At 44.1% G+C, this 21,191-nt stretch overlaps 2 protein-coding genes across 2 annotated transcripts; both read right to left on the bottom strand.

Moving 5' to 3' along the window:
- Nucleotides 1-4,538: 4,538 nt before the first annotated feature.
- On the bottom strand, nt 4,539-5,378 carry LOC101755060 (photosystem I reaction center subunit psaK, chloroplastic). Its single transcript, XM_004955393.2, has 2 exons — nt 5,086-5,378; nt 4,539-4,996 (listed from the first exon to the last, which is right to left on the bottom strand). The coding sequence occupies exons 1-2, from the start codon at nt 5,248-5,250 to the stop codon at nt 4,754-4,756; spliced, it is 408 nt and encodes a 135-aa protein (XP_004955450.1). The 5' UTR covers nt 5,251-5,378; the 3' UTR covers nt 4,539-4,753.
- A 422-nt stretch (nt 5,379-5,800) lies between these two features.
- On the bottom strand, nt 5,801-20,881 carry LOC101754646 (187-kDa microtubule-associated protein AIR9). The gene is made up of 38 exons (XM_012843788.2): nt 20,707-20,881; nt 19,232-19,989; nt 19,075-19,140; nt 18,790-18,855; nt 18,605-18,676; nt 18,457-18,522; nt 18,301-18,363; nt 18,141-18,206; nt 17,590-17,689; nt 17,046-17,147; nt 16,401-16,624; nt 15,689-15,803; nt 15,219-15,339; nt 14,901-15,076; nt 14,099-14,231; nt 13,244-13,344; nt 13,103-13,150; nt 12,809-12,993; nt 12,567-12,684; nt 11,834-11,961; nt 11,579-11,747; nt 11,018-11,136; nt 10,683-10,851; nt 10,441-10,525; nt 10,295-10,368; nt 10,069-10,188; nt 9,597-9,783; nt 9,388-9,509; nt 9,097-9,304; nt 8,800-8,873; nt 8,511-8,649; nt 8,251-8,432; nt 7,491-7,646; nt 7,194-7,325; nt 7,021-7,079; nt 6,706-6,738; nt 6,491-6,622; nt 5,801-6,364 (listed from the first exon to the last, which is right to left on the bottom strand). Exons 2-38 carry the CDS (start codon nt 19,892-19,894, stop codon nt 6,188-6,190), a joined length of 4,950 nt encoding a protein of 1,649 aa, XP_012699242.1. The 5' UTR covers nt 19,895-19,989; nt 20,707-20,881; the 3' UTR covers nt 5,801-6,187.
- Nucleotides 20,882-21,191: the final 310 nt, after the last annotated feature.

Raw genomic sequence — 21,191 nt, 5'->3', positions numbered from 1 at the left:
CCTCATCGCCGGCGACCTCCACAGCAGGAAATCGACGAGCTCCATCAGCTCCGGCTCCCCGCTGAACCCGCCGATGACAATGCTCTTGAGCTTCTTCGGCAAGCAGCGGTTCGGCCATTGGATCCCCTGCTTGTTCGGCGGCGGCACCGGCAGGTGGCTGTAAGCCTCGACGCGCAGCTCCTTGACCAGCGGCGCGGCGGCGAGGAGGGACGCCACCGACGCCACGTGCTTCCTCCATGGTGTCTTGAAGAGCAGCACGATCTTGTTGAGGCCCTCGAATCTCCAGCCGTGTTGTAGGGCGTGTAGGGGCGAAGGGAACTGCAGGAAGAGCTGCCTGAGGTTTGGGAGGGCGGCGCCGCCGCCGCCAGTTGCCACGCAGTCGAGCGGGCACCCGTTGGTCACGTAGAGCACGAGCCTCACCATGGCTGGCGTGCGCCGGCAGACGATGTCGACCTTGTGGCCGGTGTACGCGAGCTCGAGCAGGGTGCTTGATGCGACGGCGACGCTCTTCAGGCCGCCGCAGCTCCGGACGCGTAGGACGAGGAGGCCGTCGTGCGATGCGGCCACGTGGACGAGCTGCCGGCACTTGCTGAGCTCGAGGACGGTGAGCGCGGCGCAGGCGGAGAGGACGCTCGCGACGCCGGCGTCGTCCACGGCGACGCGGGTGAGGCCGAGCCGCGTCAGACGCGCCAGGCCCTCGAAGCTCCGCTGCGCCGCCGGCGCCGCGGCGGCGAGGCTGACGTCGCACAGGAGGAGGCTCCGCAGCCGGCCGGCGGCGGCGAAGCGCCAGTGGGGAAAGTCGTAAGGCGGCGGGCCCCCCGAGGCGGGGTGCTCGCCGTTGTCGAGCGACAGGTGGAGCTCCTTAGTCCCGGCGGAGGCCGCGAACTCCATCGCCTGGTCCAGCACAGCGGCGTGGACGGACGGCGCGAGCGGGAGCGCGAGCACGAGCCTGTCGACTCCGGCGCCGTGGTGCTGGCGCAGGACGGAGCTCGCCGCGCCCGCGAGCCGCCGCGCGTCCCGTGATAAGGCCCCGGCGGCAGCGGCGGCGGCGGCGTCTCCTTCCCCTCCGGGAGGCAGGATGTGGCGCGGGCGGAGGCTGATCCTTGTGACCTGCTTCCACAGGTCCCGCCACCTCGCCGACACGGCGCCGGTGGCCACGGCGTCGCGGATCGTCAGCCGGGAGACTATTCCTATCAGGACGTCATCCGGCATCTTGCTGATGCAGTCGTGATCCTCCGCACGCGGTCTCTTCGCCGGCCGATCGCTGCTGCCGCCGCCGTCGATTAGGTCATCATCATCATGGCCACCGCCGTAGTGCAGCAGTGAGGGAGCACCTCCGTTGACGGAAGGCGGTGACGGTGGCGAAACGTTATTGCCGTAGTGCCTGCATCTTGCCATCGCAGGTCGCGACGAGCTTAGCTTACGTATGTAGGAGGAGCTCCGATCCTTGGCGCAATGTATAGACTAGTATGAGCCGGCACGGATCGGGATCGGGCAAAGAGAACGCGTAAACAGCGGCTAGCGAGCGCGAGGGGAACACGGATTCGGATTGCAAAGTTCCAGAGGCGCGTGAGCGTGGGAGAAGGTCGTCCCTGATCCTCGGGTACGGCGGTTGCGTGTTGATAATTGATGCGCAATTGCGCAAAAAATTTTACAATATATAGACACCTAATCTCTAAGGCCCCGTTTGGTATGAAGGAATTGGAAGTAGGCTAATTTATGTTGGAATGTGGCATTCCACAACTTTCCAAAGTTTATATATAAGCCTATCTTAAATTCATGGGGTGGGAGATGGAAATTGATTCTATAGATTATGGTTATTAGAATGGAATTCAATTCTTATAGCACGCTCTTAGACTCGCTTCTCTATAGTAGAAGTGCAGCATATAAGTATCTCTCCCATATCACCAACTATAATATACAACTATATTCCACATACAATTATATTAGCTTAATTAATTTGTGTCTAAATTATGATTATTATGATGGAATTCAATTCCAATGATCCAAACGGGGCCTTAAGCAAACAATGCAAATCTTGATTACAACAAACTCTACACCAGCCAAAGTATATCCCGTGGTCTACAAGAATCTGAATGCAAAACATGCCATATCTCTGACACGGATTGAATTCACGTAGTGATTGGTCTGTTCTATCGTGTCTGAACTCCCCATTCATGAATGAAATTGTTAAAGTTTTTCTACTTACAGTCTGTGTGCATCAAAGAAAGATTTCACGTACTTTATTTGCGCTTCGGAAAGCATGGTCGCGTAGTTGCAAAAAATCCCTCGCAGAAAAGAAAAAAGCCACGGAGAAGTACGGGCCATGGCCCAATACGAAGTACCGCGCAGCCCATGTCTATCGGTGGGGATGGGAGAACTGGCGGGCTCAACGACGCGGGGCAACAAGCCGAAGAATTAGTCCCACCTCGGCTGCTCACGAAGCGAAAGCACAGCTTATAAACCGAGGCGCTAGCACCGGGTTGTCTCTTCGGAGACATCCGATAAAATTGGAACGATACAGAGAAGATTAGCATGGCCCCTGCGCAAGGATGACACGCACAAATCGAGAAATGGTCCAAATTTTTTTGAGATTTTGCGCGCTGGTCCCTGGCGCTTGCTGCTTCTCTTGCAGATATGCCCTCGGGACTCTTTTTGGCCCTCCCGCTCTAGTTTCTCTTCACGATTCCATCCTCAAGCGAGCTCTGGCACTTTGGACCCAATTTTGTTCACGATCTCACGCTCAGATGCTTCCTAGGACTGCAATCATCTGCTGATACTTGCATCTGAGCCCTTGGGCACGAATTTTCCATCACAGTTATGCCCTCAAATGTTTGTTTTGACCCCTTGGCTAGCAATCATCATGTACCATTGGTATATCAGGTAAGGTGCTCATTGGACCTAGTTGAGTTCTGAAACGGCGCATCTGAGTTCTTGCCTGTGAGATGCCTACCGAAAATACTTTTTTTTGTTGTTTAGCCATTCCGTTACAGCAAAGTGGGTCGATTTTTTTTTCTGAAGTGCTGCCTACAAAACACACTCCAGGCTCTTTTCATTTTACCTTTTTTTTTCTAAAACAAAAAAGAATAGGGAATTATTTTCTCTAGCACGAATGAGCATGCGTCGCTTGGACGCTTCTCGCGGACACGCGTCAGCGGCGAAGGGCTGCCAGCTTTTCAGGGTTCGAGAGAGCACGACCACAGCCTGCCAGTAAAGACGGTGACTGCCAAACCACTCCAGCTACCAGAACGTGCGAAACGGACCCACCGGAAAAGCTTTGCCCGATGCTCATACATTGGAGGGTTCATCCTTTCATTCCTTCATCGAGAACTTCAGTGCAAGGGGAACGCAAGCTTGTGCTTTTTTCCGTTCAGTTTCAGTGTTCTTCTCTGCACGACGAGTAGTTCCTCCGTGATTTTTTCCCCTCTACCTCTCATGTGTTCGATTTCGTTGGTTCAATCTTGTGCCCTCTTTTTTTTGTTTTTTGTTTTTTTCCCCAAATGATGGCGATGATGATCTATCATGACCATATGACGCATGTACTAGTGCTGATTGACAGTGTCCAGATCTGATTGCTCCCTGTGACGCCATGCCCTGGACATGAATTTCTTTTCCCCCCATCTCCGTTCGTTGTTCTTCATCGACCAGCTGTTGTTCATGAGCAAGTTCATCCTGAGAGCTCGCAAAAATGACGCCGCCATTCCTTTTGTGCTCAGCGCAATCGTGCTGGTCGATCGCCTGGGGTTTGGTTTCGTGGCTATTATTGTTTGTCTTGCTAGTGATTGTTGTTGATGTTGAGATGCTTTAAAAAGAATTTTTTTTGACAAGGTTGAGATATTTTTGGGAGTGAAGAGAGGAGGGTGATGACAATCGCACTGACGCCCAGTCATACTGTCCGTGCCGATGGCGGATTGTTGTGGTGACTGTCAATCCAACTCTGACTCCTCGTCTGCTCCTTTCTGATTTTCATTGGAAAAAAATTAGCAGTGTTTGTTACATGTTTTGGTTGGTCTGCATCTTTTCTACACCCATTGGATTCTTTGATCCCTGTTTGGTGGCTGTTAAGTTGTTCTAATTAACTCGCAAAAAAAAAGGTTGTTCTAGCAAAATTTTCCGGCGGAAACTAGGGGATCAACAGAGGAAGGCTCTGTTTGGAAAATTGGAACTTGTGTATTTTCCCCGAATTATGTAGGTACTTTTAAGTCTTTCAAAAAAGATATGTAGAGATATTTTTGGGAGTGAAGAGAGGGGGATGATGACAATCGCACTGACGCCCAGTCATACTATCCGTGTCGATGGCGGATTGTTATGGTGACTGTCATTCCAATTCTGACTCCTATCGTTGCTCCTTTCGGATTTTCTTGATTTTTTTTTGCATTATTTGTTCTTTTGGTTCTTCAGCGTCTTTTCGACACTCTTTGGTTTCCTTTTTCTTCCCAGTGATGATCCCTTTTTGGTGGAAACAGAGAGACGGCTCTGTTTGGAACGTGCTTATTCTTCCCGAATTATGTAGGAACTTTAAGTCTTAAAAAAATACGTAGGAATTTGAACTCTCTTTGAAGTTTCTGAAGATTTGTTCCATGAAAAAAAGAAGTACGAACGACGTGGGTTACTGAAGCTGATAGGCTCTGGGGCCAAAAGCAGCAGCAAGCTATGTTCATTGGGACGAGACGATGCATGCGCGCACAACGAATGCACACGCACGCAGGTTACATAGGCGGCGGCGCGAGCGATAGGCAGCCAAACAAACACTTCAGCCGATGATCTGGTCGAGCGCGCCGGTGTTCTTGAGCCCGAGCACGATGCCGACGCCGATGATGTGGCCGACGGCGCCGCAGGCCAGCGTGTCGGCGAGCGTGAACCCGGCGGGGTCGCCGGTCTGCAGCCCGGAGTCGCGGGACTCCAGCTTCAGCCCCGCCGTCGCCTTCCGGTTCGCCGACGGCGCCAGCCCGAACCGCCCCGCGAACAGCATCAGTGTCGTCGACAGCACCATGATCTGCCACCATGCCCCATTGTTACCAACGAAATTTTATCTGTAGTTATAAATGAAAGCGAAGGCTCTGGGTCGGTTGCTTGGTACAGTACCTGGTTGGTGGCCGAGCCGATGTAGTCGCACCGGATGCCCTGCGCCCGCTTCCGGCCGCCGGCCCTCACCGGCGGCAGCGCCGCCACGGACCGGAGCGAGGCGTAGCCGTGGAACCGCGGCACGGCGGCGGACATGGACGCGGCGGCGGAGAGCTGGGAGGCCATGGCGACACCTGTTGTCTCTCGTCTGCGTGCTGCTGCTCTGTTCACCGAACTGAACGTGTGGGTATTTTCAGGGGGCGTGGCGGTTTATGGACGCTGCGTGTCTTAAAGCTTTGGACGTGGGAGAGGTGGGATGGGAGCCACAAGGGCGGCTTGTGGCCTGCAGCGGCCACTCGTGGATAGGTTCCGGATCCTCGGCGCTAACGTGGCGCGCCCTGGTTAGAGTAGGGGAGCTGCCACGTTGGATTGGATAAGATACTGCTCTCACAATTGCTTGCTGAATCCTGAGAGCTACTGCAGGTGCTGGTGAGTTGGTGGTTTACAAGCTTGGTGTAACAGGAAAAACACAAGGAAATTGATGGACCTGTAAAAAGTATACGGTCTCTTCTGACATTTCCATCCGCAGAAAATGAGCCTGGCTGTAGTAGAATGGATGAACGAATTCGCGTGATCGATGATTTTCTTCTCTTTTTTATCCTATATGATGAACAGATGAGTTCACATTACATTGGCAGCACATCACGCACGCGAGTACAGCTTCGTAGAGTACTACTCGCACAAGAAAAGTAGACATGCATTCGGAGTTCCGGACCAGCATTCGCCCAAGTAGCCGACGGCCAGTTGAAAAAAATAAGCAAAACTGCCTCATCAACATGCTTAATCTGAGAATGGCAGTTGACAAACACAGCCCCCAAGCAACACCACTCTATCTCACTCTGACACTCCTATTTACATTTCTATGACGAGTCAGAGGAACAACCAGCTGATGCTGCTCCTGATTTGAGAAATCAATTAGAAAAAGACCTGTAAAGCAACACGCATTGCCATCCCACGCCCATACACACAAGCTGCCACGCTACGAATCCTACTAAATTACACGCACACTAACCAGCAATTGCACTGTCAGGTGGAGCAGGTAGGTATGAGGTATCCCTATTCCTCATGCCTCGATCTTGAGAAGGGTATTGAGGGAGGTGCTGTTGAACTTCTGGGCAAGGCCTCTGATCGTGAGGATGACGACGTCTCGCATGTGCCGCGTCTGCACCATCAAGTCGACTTCGTTGTCACTGTCGACGACAATCTTGAAGCGGTGCTGATCGTTGCGATACAGCTCAACCTGAAAGGTTCGATTCATTGTTACCATCGTATCTGCATCTAATAGTCGAGCAAATATCTACATGTAATAGATGTAGTAACAGGATAACAGCAATTTCTATCTGCTGATTTCGCGGGAAGAACTCACATGGAAGGGTGGAGCATATGTTCCTCGTACTTCGGTAGATGGAAATGATGTCTTGGATCCAGGCTTTACTACTTTTATCCTCTTTCGATTCACTTCCAAAACTCTCCGTTCCAAATGTCCCATTACTTGTGCCTGTTGTATTTGCAAAAAGCAATTATCAGTTGTCATTGTATTATGCTGAGGAATTGTTAAACTCCAGGGTGAGCATGCCATACCTTTTTGGGTGTTCGATCCTTGTCACATAGAACCTGCTTAGGCAAAAACAAAGAATAAATTGCGTGGAAGATAATAAATACCATATAGCATTGTTGTTGAAATAACACAAATTGGGCAGTACTAGGCTTGAATATTGTTGCTTTTGAAAGAATTTGTCACTCTACTGTGGGATTTATCAGCACTTGGATTTGAAGGGAAAATAGCCTACTAAGAAACGCTCATTCTCAGCAACAGACAACAGCAGGGCAAGTAGCTCACTATGATTGGCTCTAAAATACCAGGAAATAAACCATTATAATTTAAATCAGTGTCACCTCAAATTTGACTGAACCATCATCCAGCTTCTGTTTCACTTCCTTGTAAATTTCAGGCTCTGCATAAGATGATAGAAGCAGTCGTGCTTAGTGCTTAAAACCAGATAAAATTGCAGGGATCAACGACAAATGAACATGAACAGGAAATGGGAAGGTAAGTGAATTGACTGTACCAACTGCAATCGGCTCTGTTGAAACTGAAATAGGTTGTCCCTCAACTCCATCCTCTCTCACAGGTGTATAAATTGCAACAAGTCTATACCCTACATCGTCAACATTAGCTTCATACATTCTTCCAATTTCGCCTGCACAAGAAGTTGGTTCAGTTATATTATAACTTCAAAGTACATGCATATTGCGTAGAAGCACCAAAAAATGAGCAAACATTCATGCACATTAAAAGTTAAACATTGCAATGTTGTTAAAGTGTATACACGTCACTAGTATTACAGATTTATAGCAAATCATACCAGGTATAGAGATAAGATCAGGGCTTCCAACCATCGATCTGAGCCACTGTATTTTACTCTTGCCTTCTTTGCCTCCGCTATAGGTACCCCGAACAGCATATAGGTTAGTGTGAAAACCTCTTCCTTCAATCTCCAGTTTTTCAATTTTAGGCCTTCCTGTTAAAACCAAATAGCAAACTGTTTAATGGTATTGCATATTCCATCATTCTTTGATAAAATGTATAGTGACACAGACACAACATTCGATTCAATTTGACTTTCAAGTCAGAGTTCAATATTGCATTAGACACTAAGCCAAGAGTGTTTTCTTTAGTGTGCAGTATGCACAAATTCATCCATAAAAATCCTGTCATCTTCACTGAACTTCTAGTTACTTGGGCTTTGTTTTGCACTTTGGTTTTTTGTTGGTTTAGCATATACATGCGATGACAGGATCAACAAATATTGTACTAACAAAAAGACGATGCACCCCAAACCCCAACAGGTAGTCAAAGGATGCAGTGGTATCAGCCTAAAGAACAGATCCGATTTTGCAGTCAGTAATACTTCTTTAGAATCCAAATCATACTGTCTAGAATAATGAAACTCTTTCTTTACAAAGGTAGAATGTTAGCTCATTACTGAAAATAACTTTCATGAATTGTAAAATGCTTTGCAAAGGTACAATGCTTGCTCGTTACAGAAAATAACTTTCAGGAATTGTAAAAATGCAAGCTCAATTGGCATTAAGAAAAGGAGGCATAGGTGGAAGTTGAAAGACCTGGCGCAATAGTAGTAGTCACAGCAGATACCAGCTCACTGGATCGTCCAAATACATCAGTGGCAAAGCATTCACATTTCAGGCAGCGACCAATATCCTCAAAGCGTACTTTGTATGAGCGAGAGCACTGGGTTGCCAATGGTTCAAAAGACTGATCCTCTCCTGATCCACTAGAGACAAACCTGCATCCAGAGATCCACATAAGTGCTATGTACAAATTGAACAAAGTTAAAGAGAGAGGAGAGATTCACTTTTCTTACCACTGATATTTCATCTCCTTCTTATAGTTATTCCATATATGTTGTTGGATCTCATTGCTTGGAATTTGTTCAACAACAGTTAGTGTCTCTCTCTCAACCTGGTTTCCCTTGAAAACAAGTGTCTCGATTTTGAGTGGTTCTGAAAGGAAAGTGATAAGGAATACATGTGGTTACACAAAAACTGCAAAGATGAGGGAGGACCTAGCGCCAGAGAAAGTTGGATTGGGGTATAGAGGTTAAGCATGATGGGGGTGACATAAAGCAAAATCTAATAGGTTCAGAGACTTGCCTGGCAAAATTACATCAGATGGTTCAGACAGCTTTTCTTCACCAGTTATCCCATCTGAACGAACAGGAGTATATCTGCCAATGACAAAATCTCTTATTAAGCCATCCAGTAAGAATGTTCTACTGTTTTTCGAACCAAATATTCATAATATAATAACTTCAAGTATATCTATAGTATACCATTGTAAAGTAATGCATATATTAATAGTTTTACCTTAATACTATGGAATAAAGCAATGCAACTGAGTCATATCACAAGTGTGTAAATACTATATCAACATAGACTAAAGTAGTTTACCCAAACAATAGATGGCAGCTGTAATCTGCATCTGTCACTTCATATGTGACTGAATTGGCACCATCTATACGAGTCCTGGTTCCATCACTAGATTCCCTGTACCACCTATACAAGCTTGATCCCTCGTATCCACCATAATAGATGCCCAGTCCACAATACACATCTGAACTTTTCTGCTCCAAGTGAACATCCAAAACAGATGGAAAAGCTGCAAGTATAATGAAAAGAGTAAGGATCTGGAGGCAATGAATGAACATACAAAAATGTCAAGCACGAATATCAAGGGGCAACCTGCCATGACTGGGTCATCAGTAATAGCCATCACCGGATCGCCAGTCTTTCCATCACATCGTGTAGGAACCCAATAAAGAACAAGGTAGGAACCAACATCATCCAATGAAAGCTTGTATTTTCTGTTAAAAAATCCATTTAAACAGATTAGTTCGTTATATGGATTACCCGACACTAAAAAATTTGATATAGCAAGCAAAAGAACGCACAAGGTTTCTCCAACAACTTCTGAAGATGCAGCAACAAGATCAAATTCCAAATTATCAGGTCTCTCTTTGCTTCGAAACCATTTATATTTCCCAGTGCCTTCCTTACCACCAAAGTAAGTTTTGATGGGAGAAATTTCATTGTCCTCAAAACACTCAGGTAGAATAAGATTGACACCCTTGGGCTCCCCTGCATGAAAGGACGGGTTAACATATAGTCAATACATAGACTGACACCCTTGTTTAATATCGTTTTTATTTTATATGCTTATATCATATAACCGCACAGCACAGAATTTGTATCTCTGCATCACATAAAATGGTTGCTTATGCCATAATCTTGTGGTGGTCCTACCGCAAGCAAAACAAGAAAAAGAAAAAGAAAGTACTAGTTGTAAAGCCTTTTGTAGCAAACAGTACAAAGTTACAAGCCATGTTTTAACTACAATAAGGCAATGTGTGAAGAAACACGAACCAGGTAAGATTGTATCTGAAATAACACTCCTGGGTGACCCCTGTAATCCGTCTTCTCGTACAGGTGTATGTATAAGTTCGATCCGGCAATCGACATCAGCTAGATCGAGATCTAGACAGTCTATTATGAGAAAACAATTAACAGTTAGTTCTGCAATGAGAAAAGGACAGCAAATATTGGAGTTGTGTGCGATAGCATATGTCCAAAAAAGACTATACGAACTGACCGCCGGCAGTCAACTTTTCCTTGCGACCATCGTCATGTAATCTGAACCATTCGTGGATGCAACTTCCCCTCAAACTAGAATGAGAAGGAAAGAGTTTAGCAAGTAACATTAATGATAACCTGGAACACCAGTAGTGTATATCTCACCCTCCAGTATACTCAGCATGGAAGGTCAAACGGCCACCTTCGACCATAGAGCCAGCTAGTTCAAGAGATCGGCATGTTGGTGGCCCTGTAAATAAGTAGATTACAAAGATATCGGTTCGTTTTGTAATTTCATCAACAAGTTGGAACAAATGCCCCCACACATGCAAGTGTGCACACACAAAGCAACACAGTAAAGAAAAATGTATATTTTCCAAAGAGGTAACAGTTGTCGATTTATCTACCTGGTATAATAGGACCAATCACTTCTGTCGACACCAAAGAACCCTGAACTCCATCATTTCTAACAGGCTTGCACAAGACAGATATGTAGAAGCCAATGTCATCGCATTTCAAGGTATACGATGAACTTGTTGCACCTTCAATTTCTTTCTCAGTTCCATCAGAACTTGCCTACAACAACAACAACAAAGCTTTCAGTCCAAAGTACCCTAAGAGTTGAAACCCAGCAAGAATTCATATGGGAGATGTAATTAGTTAAGGTATAATCTGGTTATTAGTACTTACGTACATTACCACGTAAAAAGGAAAAAAGTAGTACTTGATAACAGCAACCTACCAATATCCAGCGGAACATTGTGTCCCCTTCTTCTCCTCCCCAATATCTTTTGCTGGCAACCATAGTTGTTCCTTCAATGGCCTCACCAGTTACTTCAAGAGAAAGTAATGTTGGCATTCCTGTCAGCAATGCAAAGAAATTGAAACAAAGCTGTTATGTATGAAGAATTTTTCTTCAATCATAGTCATAGGTGTCTAGAACCTATCACAACAGCAACCAAGAAAGATAAATCGATTCATGTGTACAAAAAGAATAGCTAAAATTTCTTTTCTTGGACACAGAAAACAGAATGTAAGCAGAAAACTACAAAGAATTTAGCAGTGTGCAACAATTCTCATATTTCTTTTATTTTTCACATCTTTGAGTTCGTCATTTAATAGAGAATCCAGGTTCATTCACTAGTTAGTTTCTAAATATACATTTCCTGTCTAATTAGTTTATAAATATACATTTCCTGACATCCAGGCCAAGCAAGCAAATAAATAGATCTCTTTCATGACATAGAAATAATTTCTTCCATTTCAAAAAATTGTTCAAGGCAGAAATAGAAAAGAGAAGCACCTGGAGTAACTCTATCCTTTCCTATGAATACTCTTGCCTCGCCAACGATACCATCATCCCTGATAGGTGTGCACTTGAAAGAAACAAACTTTCCAATAGCTTCCTTTGAAACACGGTATTGTAGCAAACCAGATGCCTCCGACGCTGGAGTGCCTTCATCATCTTCAGTCTGTCAAATTTCATATAAGTGAAGTGGCCAAAGAACAAGCATTACTGCCCATAACTTAGTAGCAACCAAGAAAATACAATACATACCTCATGAAGATGCCAACTATATAAACTATTTCCTTCATGCCCCCCAATGTACCCGTATGATGCTGTTAATATCTGACCCTCAGAGAATTCACCAGTCACTGTTAAGAAGTTCAGGCTGGGTGGCAATGCTGCAACAAAGAAAGGTGATGCTGTTTAAATAGAAATGGCAGCACGACTGGCTAAATCACAAGTTTGTGCCTCCCCAAATGATGGTTTGACAGCTAAAAACAAAAGGACTACCCATCACTTCTACAGAAAGACGATTGCCAATTATTTGATCTATCTTCAAAGTTTCACTTATCCTATGTACTGCAAAACATGAATGTTAAAGTCTTGGTTTAATTTCAGTTCCAACGGTGCTACAGCCATATCCAAGGCAAATTTACTGGCACCTAAATTCATGGGAATACTCCACTAGAGGAATAAGCACTATCATTTCTCCCCTTCTAGGTCATTCGGATGAAATAATCCAGATAGTTGCCATTGAGTGTGGTCAGATGGTGAACCGGTGGGCAGAACTATGAATGGCTAAAATATTACACATAATTGCCAGAATGGACACTCAAAAGAAGCATTTTAGCACAAATAAGCCATTGAGTGTGGGCACATAATGGACAGGTGGGCTGAACTATGAATTGCCATGACATGTGAACATAATAATTAGAAATGCCAGAACGAACACTCAAAAGAAGCTTTTTAGCACAAATAATAAGGTCAACTAACATGTACTTACTTTCCACAACGCCATCTGATATAGCATACGCTGGTTCACCGATTTCACCGTCAGGTGCCACAGGTGTAAACTTTGCGACAATATAATATCCAACAGCACTGAGAGGAATGCGGAATGTCTAATGGAATCAAAAGAAGATTGAAATTCAGTTCTATCACATTAAACAAAATAAAACAAATAATAAAGCCTAAAGTATTGAGCAGTGCATCAATGACATTAGTAGAGAACACAACTGATCTTACTTTAGAAACTTTTGATGTACTAAGGGCTTCAAGCTCATGTTCATTCTTAAATTCGGAGGAAGATGCCTTGTACCATTGAACCCTACTGGACCCTTCAGTTCCACCTGTGACAGTAGCACTAGCAGATATCTTGCTTCCTTCCCTTGCTTCCCCAATAATCATTAAATTGAAGACTTTTGGAGGGGCTGACCAAACGAGGAGCGCAAAGCAAAGTAATCATACATATATTCAGTCTTATCCCGAAAGGAAAAATGTCACAATTGGCACAACTGCACAAATGTCAAACATTAGTACCTTTCTTAACTACATCTGTTAGTGCGCAAGCAGATTCACCTTCCTCGCCTGGAGAAATCATCAGTATATGTTAGTGTAAAATAACATTTGTGCCAACAAGCAGTAGACATGTTACAGCTAACGCCTGCCAGTTCAACAAACCTTCAAGGTTGACGGGGGTATATACAAATTTGAGGTGCCTGCCCACGTCCTCGTTAGTAAGTGTATACTCCATGCTGTCTGACAGCACAAGAAGAAATTCACTGCATACAAACAAATAATTTCCCATTAGCATAAAATATGTGTCCACAGCCATTCAACTTAGTTAAATGGAATTATGGATTACTTCTGGTTTTGCAATTGAGTTCATCCAGTTCTCTGGCAGTTTAGATTACATGACATGTTGTTTACTTGGTGTCCAGTCCACTTGTGCACATGGTGTTTTTTTCACTATTTAGTTTACAAGTATTCAGCAGATCCAAAGTTGACTTTTGTCAAAAGTTGCTCCTTAAAACCATATAGATAAAAAGGTTCAGTCGAGAGACTGCTTGATGTGTCTCCCAATCTATTTGAACAACTCCAACAATAGGTGCCACAGCAAGTAATCATTTCTAGTGAAATCATAAGAATGGCTCCTTTGTCCTTTCAATCATGAAGATGAAATGTTTTGGGCTTTTGGCAGCACAAAATTCTCAGGACATATCTCTATATTAAAAGTGTTAAGCGGCAATATTTTGTCCAAGTGTTCTTAGTTGTTATTTGTTAACATGTAATTATTCAACATTACAGACTTTCAAGAATTATGTAAAATATATAGGAAATACTTCAATGTGTAAGCAGAATCTATGCTTCAAGAAGCATGGAAACGTGTGCTATCAATGGCACACAACATGTTGTCCTAGTATATCATAATGCCAATGATTTTAAGAACTCTGATGCTAGCTAGATATGAAAAATCTATCTAACACCAGTTTTTCCTCAGTTCAAAACTTCGATATGGCAACTAGTGGCACATACCCATTTTCCTTCTCTCTAAACCACCGGATTTTGCTTAGTCCCTCTCGGCCACCAAAGTATTTTCCCTTTCCTATGATAACATTATCTTCAACAATATCTCCCAGAACATGTACATCGCTGACTGATGGTGTTGCTGAAACAATGTCATAGGCAAACAGCTATAAACATTAGAAAAGGAGATAAATGTTGGCACTGGTTCCCTAAGGCTTATGAACAGCTTCTTGAACTTTCAAATTGAGACTGACATGACTACTCAAATATAAAAAATACTTCAAATGTCAAAACAACCAAACAGTTCTATCAGGGTCTGTTTGGATAGAAGTCGACTGAAGTGGAATGGGAGGGATTGGAGGGAAAATTAGTTCATTTAAGACTCAATCCCCTTCATTCCACTCCAATACTCTTTTATCCAAACAAGCTCTCAAGAATTGAAAAATTAACAACTATAACCAGATGAACCATCATCAGTTACTTTTCAACTGCCAATACTGTATATACAGTTATACACAAATTCTTGAAAACATACTTTCTAGAGAATTTCCTAAGAAAAAGAAGATCCTAATTCTTCCATCAACAGGATTTCAAGCATATGTCACATGAAAAAATTTAAGAAACCCATTAATTTTGGGCTAATTTAAAATGCATTGCTACCCTTTTACAAACATGATGGAAGAGATGCTTTCAACCCAACCAAACATGTAGCGTGTATGTTTAGTTTAATAGAGGGGAAAATGGGAAATTCTAGAAAACTAAAAGAGTACGAGAGCATTAATAGGATAATTGCCGGGACAAAGTACTATACCAGCCTTTACAAAATCTGTCATTGTACATTGCGGCTCCCCCTTGACACCTGCATCTGTAGCAGGGGTGTACATAAAGACCAAACTTGAATTGATATCATTGACTGTCAGCTGATATTCCATCCCCTCCGCTCCATCGATTACTTCAGCATTGCCATTCCACCTTCGCCTTAACCAACTAGACTCGAAAGAGGATTAATAAAATCAGTGGCATTTCGTAGATAGGAAACTTTTAGAATTGAGCGCATTTAGAATGTTTTGAGCGCATTTAGAATTTTCATTTGGCCAAGATAGATACAGAATAAATAGGGTAAACAAACCTTGCAACACCTTTTCCTGGTGTTCCACCACACCAAGCAATTTCAGGAACTCCACTTAGTATGTTTCCTTCCACTAGTTCACCACTGACTGTCAAATTGATGACCTTTGGACATCCAGTACCTGGTGAACAAAAGCTGACTGAGTAGAGGAACATATAGCCCCACTTTACAGTTTTGATTTTAAGTAATTAGGTGCATCAATTACACTAAGTGATCTCGCTAGCAGCAGCCAGCAGGACAGTGAAACAATTACCACCCCATAAGAATGCCAAATCATCTCCCTAACAAGAACCCAAAATATTGTGGGACAGCAAATGAAGTGCCTGAGCACTTTTACTGAAAGGGTTTCATAATTTTACAACTGGAGTATTATACAACTATCTACAATGCAAACTTGGCCTCTATCAAACAGCTAGCTTGACAAATCTGGCTTAACAAATACTGCTGAACAAGATGAGCGTTTAAAGTACCTGGAGAAACAGGTAAAGATACAGCAAAGATGGGCGGAAATTCAGCACCATTCAGTATCGGAGTGCATTCAACTTTCAAACATCTTCCAACATCCTCGTGCTTCGGCCAGTACACCTTATGTTTACATATAGCAAGGGTTTAGAGCTTGCAAAAAGGTTGCATAACAGCAAAATGGTGCAACAATGATGGCAGGGACTTAAAATTTGCAGATAATATCAGTGCCATAAGAGGTACAAGTGTTTGTATTTGATATGACCAGGAAATGTCAATTAAACGAGATAAAATGTGTACTAGATCCTGAAGATTTTGTAAGATTAGTGTGGTCTCAATTTCATGTCATGAGAATTATGGTCTGAATCCTTTGTCCAAACAACATATAAACATATAATAGTAATAACCAATACAGTTAGGCACTTTTGGCAAACAAGAGATCAAACGACAGGTGTCACCTTACTGCTTGGGTCAATTGTCGTCCTTAACCATTTTAGAAAGTACTCACAATACCATTATACCAAGGTTATTTTGTCATTTCAACCTCATTCAAATGGTGCTGATCAAAATAGAGGAAGCAGACTGGAAGTGTGATGGGTACAACCATACATCAAATATAAACCACAAGTACTGCTTAGAGACTAGAGGAGGCATGGATCACTGTACAAAAGTCTAAAGCATGGTTTTGTCTGATGCAGATCACTTAAAGGAGTATCATACCTCGCTCAATGCTTCAGGAATAGGCTGAAAATCAGTTGGTGTTTTGCCACCCAGAAACCATTGGTATTTGAGGACCAGCTCACCCTCCCTACCAAGATTTGTGAAGCCAAAATGACAATGGCATGGATCCTCTTCAAATGGATGGTCAACATAAGCTTTATTCACCATGTAATCTTGAGGGAGCTTATCCTTCCATTGCTCGAGTAGGAAGGAAAATGTTGAATCTGTCCAGGCAACATAAATTCGCAATTAGAATTACCGAGGACACGTAGAAATAAGGTCGACATATATTTACAACTTTAATCCATGCAATGACCTTCAATATTTGACATGCAACAAATCTGTTTGATTTATGAAGGAAAAAAGTAAAGGAATACAACGATCAGTAACTTTAGAAAAAACAGCAAGCATGCCTGCTAATCTCTACATGAACATGAAGTTCTTATCTGCACAACACAATTGTTTTCATGCATTGAGATAAAAATTGGTTAAATACTGCCTGCCTCACATCATTTGTGTCAGAATGAAGATGGCTCGAACCAAAAACACAGTTTTGAAGTAATAAAATAGCAGGATCAATCTTGACATCTTGAAGATAAAAAGAAAATGTCAGCAAACAATCTTTCTTCTCCAGTAAAATCATACCAGCAGCAAGTTCAGGGGAGCAAAATTCCCAGCCATCACGAATGCAGATAGCTGTATGAGCAGGATATTGCTTTGCGACCTCAGCCTCGTTGGGGTTCAGATCTGCATCAGATGGCGATGCCCACTTCAGAATTATGAAATGTATCAAAGTATTTAGATATAACATTCGAGTTGCGCCAAACAACTTAGTGGGTGCCTCTATTAGAACATGTACCCATGTAGTATAATAGCAATTTTGATAGTTGGAGCTTTATAGTAGACATTTTATAGTAGACATTACTGATGCTCATGCTCATATATATGCAGATGAACCATTTAAATTGAGCTAACTCTTTTCTCAACTTTTTGAAAAATCACAATAATGATGTGCAACCTTTCTAACGCAAACATAAAGCTGGATTATCTGGATGTATAAAATAATGGAATATCTTAGTCATCATCTTTCATCCCCACTAGTTACCAATCTGAATGGATTGTATGCATAATAGCCCAGAGCTGTTTGGGCATCAAGATGAATATTTCTCACTACGAATTAAGGCAATACCTCGGTCATTGAACTTTTTCAAAGTAGGGCCTATAAGCAGAATAGAAGCAGCTTCCAAGTGTGGCATCTCAAGCAGTGGATTCTCCTCAACACGTAAATGCTGCAGTCAGTTCAACATCCTAGGTGAGTATACTGTTCCAGACGCATCCAGGTATATCAATAGTAATGATTCGATCACATAATTCTTGTACAGAAAATTAAGATTCAAAGTGTTTGAACCCCATAACAGACTGGTAACATGTGTTAATGGATAATTTGATTTGTTGCTTTCATGCATATAAGTTGTCCGTAGCATCATATTGCGCGAACAACCATTAACCATTTTAATTAGTGGACTGCCTAATATCCGTATTCAAAATTTCATGCATTGTTACACCACAATAGTAAGCTTTAGCCTTCATATGTCACCTTGCTACATAACAGTGGGATAAAGGGCCTGTAGTTAAAGGCCACCATCAAAGAGATTTCCATATTTGTGGAAGTAGTAGTTTGGTAACAGCACAAGGATGTAGATCGTTCATGACTACACAGACTAAAAGAGGAATTCAGACCTCCAGAAAAGGCAGATGTGGAAATCCCTTCAGAGTTGATATTTTGTTTCTGCTAGCCGCTAACACCTGTATAAAGAGAAACACCAGTTAAGGCCATCATGGACCATTCTAATATGTTCGAGGCAAAAGGGAGAAATTAAAAAACAATCAGCAAGCTCACTTGAAGTCGAGGTTGATGAGCCATACAGAGTGACTTTAGCCTGTTTTGAGCAACAGAAAGGAACTGGTGCAAAAAGAGAGATAAGTGGAAGGTGTTAATCTATGTCACAGTAAGTAAAGATTAACTGCTAAGATCAAGTCAGCAATAGTGGCATACCTCCAAGTTAGGAAGTTCGGGAAGGCTAGCAAGTGAAGTTATTTGATTTCCAGCAAGATAAAGTTGCTACATGGTATGGTATACATAAAAAAATAAGTGCATGTAAGCCATCTATAATCTCAATCAATATGATGGGGATAGCACAAACCTGGAGAACGATGCAATTCCTGAGAGGCTCGAACCCAGGGAGCTTAAAATCATTAAAGCTCAAATCAAGAACCTGCAAGTGTCATGACAGACATAAGCTAGTAGCCCAGAATCAAACGAGCGATTAGCCTATATATGGCACATCACATTGTGGAAAAACAATAAAAAGATGAAGTCAAGGCATACCTTGACCCCCTTGAGAATCTCAATGCCCTCCAAACTTGATAAAAGGTTGTCCCTCAGATACACAAACTAGAAACAAAAAAATAATAATAATGTTAGTCAGCAGATGTTCCTGCTATTTCGAATACATAGCTTATGCAGGTTGTCTACTTTGTGCATTCTTCATAGAATTTGCTACTTGGAATCTTGTATAAAATCAGCAGCCTCATGCTGTTCATTTATAACCAAGAACAGAAAGCTGAGAGAACTAGGAAACAGAAGAGAAGACATGAAGCTGGATAAGCTTACCTCAAGAGCAGGTGATAATCTCAACTGCTTCAGGCTACGAACCCTATGGCCTCTTGAATCCAGTCTCTACAGTAGGGGGAAGGTGATGAGCAGTCAAAATCGCCAAATCATGCTGTTATCTGGATTGTTCAGAAAAATGCAGAAGAACGGCACTAACCACTTCGTCACTAGCCTTCAAATCCACCTGTGGCAGCATCATGAACCTTGAGTCACGGCTATCTGCAGTTGAACTCTTCCTCCGACTAGGCACAGATGATGATGTCTGAGAACCTGATTTCTTTGTAGCGGTGCTTGTAACGGAACGTGGTGATTGCAGAGAAGCATTAGAGGCCACTCTCCTCGTGCTGCCACTGCTGCCATTGGAGCTCTCTGTCTTTGACTGGACCTTCTTCAGTGTTGAAGTTGGGGATGCCTTGACAGCAGGTCTCTTCACCAAATCTGCCTTTGCGCTCTCAGTCAAGGATGTTTTCTTTTCCACTGCGGGCTTTGAGCTCACAGTGGAGGCGGACACCGGCTTACTCTTCTTTGCTCCATCCAACAGCGTAGGACTAGCCTTCTTAGCAACAACTGAACTCCCATTGCCCTGTTGCTTCCCAACAGTTCCTGTGCTGCTTCTCCTCTGCACCGAACTGGCATTCACTGATGAAGTAGGCTTCATCATGGAAGACCGGGGCACGGCCACCTCCGCTGAAGCTGCACCATCAGCTCGCTTTTTAATTGACGAGGCAGTCCCCAACGCAAACCTGCCTGTGGGTGCCACTGGCCGTGGCTTCACCGGTTTACCATCCGCCACCTTCGAGGCCTCTGATGGAGCTTCCATTCCCCTCCAACAACAATGGAAACCTCAACAGATCCACCCAAATGCGTCCTAGTCAAGCCCGGAATCTCTCAATGATAGGAGCATAAGTGACCTGACTGCAAAAAAAAATTAAAAACAGATAGAACACCTGAGTTAGTGAGTTAGAGACGAATAATTGGCCATCCACGCAATAATTATGCAACAACCACAAGCTTGCAGCAATCAAACGCTTGTCTGTAACATGAAACTGCCCACGGAATCGTCAACGCCCCGATGGAAGTTATGGCCGATTGGACAGAACGATGGAGCCGTGCAGGCACGATGTCACGGGCCATAGCCCGTACAAAAACATGCGAAACATTAAAGTTTACCAGAAATAAGCACAAAAATCAATCTGTACACGGAGAAAAAAACAACAGTGCAGTGACCGTAACTTACGGTCGGAATTCAAAACGTAACCAAGCTAAACGAAACTTCGGCGTGGCCATTGATATCCCAAGCGAACTCGGGAGGCGTCGAATACAAGCTCAAATCATCCCCAAAAAAACCGAGACCGGCGCCTCCAAAACCCTAGACCTCCCACCAGCCGCATAAACCTCCGGCATTTCGCGGGAGCGGAACCGGAATCCCCGGCGGAGCCACCACGGCGAGAGCCCAAACCCGGAGAAATTCCGCGAAACCGACGCCGCAATCTCGCCGGGCACCAGCCGCTCAGCAAACGCGGCGCCAAAACCCAACCAGGAATAAAAACGCCGAAAATTCAGAACGGGAGAAGGGGGGGACACCCAACGAGACAGCACGACGACCACGGGGGATCTCTCGCAGGGACTCACCTCTCCGGAATCCGTTGGCGGCGGATCCCAGCTCCCGCCGGCTATCCCGCCTCCGCCTCCGCCTCCTCCGCAGGGAGCAGCAATGCAGGCGGCCACCGAGAGAGCGCGGGCAGCGTGAGGGAGGAGCAGCAGTCCAGAAGAGTGGGGAGCCAGCCGGGCAGACAGAAGAGAGCGGGGAGGAAAAGGGAAACGAAAACGCACGGGGAGAAGTACCCGAGGGGGCAAAGGGTGTGAACGTAAATATCTTGGTGTTCCAGGGGGGTGGGCGCATAAACGCGAAAAGACCGCCCATGAGGTCCCGCCCCCGCTTTCGCGGTTTGATTTGGGGCCCGCCGCCGCCCGCGCTTGGAGCGTGGTGTAAGTACGCCTTTGCCCCTAGCTCTCTCCAGGTGTCGTGTCGCTGGTAGGAATACCTTGTAAGGACTGTGCTGTATACGCTAATGTCTTAGAGTTCCAGTTTGTATCAGAATATCCTACATGAACTT

The sequence above is a fragment of the Setaria italica genome, chromosome II, assembly GCF_000263155.2.
Source record: "Setaria italica strain Yugu1 chromosome II, Setaria_italica_v2.0, whole genome shotgun sequence".
In the NCBI taxonomy this organism is placed as follows: Eukaryota; Viridiplantae; Streptophyta; class Magnoliopsida; order Poales; family Poaceae; genus Setaria; species Setaria italica.
The sequence above is the reverse complement of the archived record's forward strand: the minus strand, read 5'-3'. Positions and strand labels throughout refer to the sequence as shown.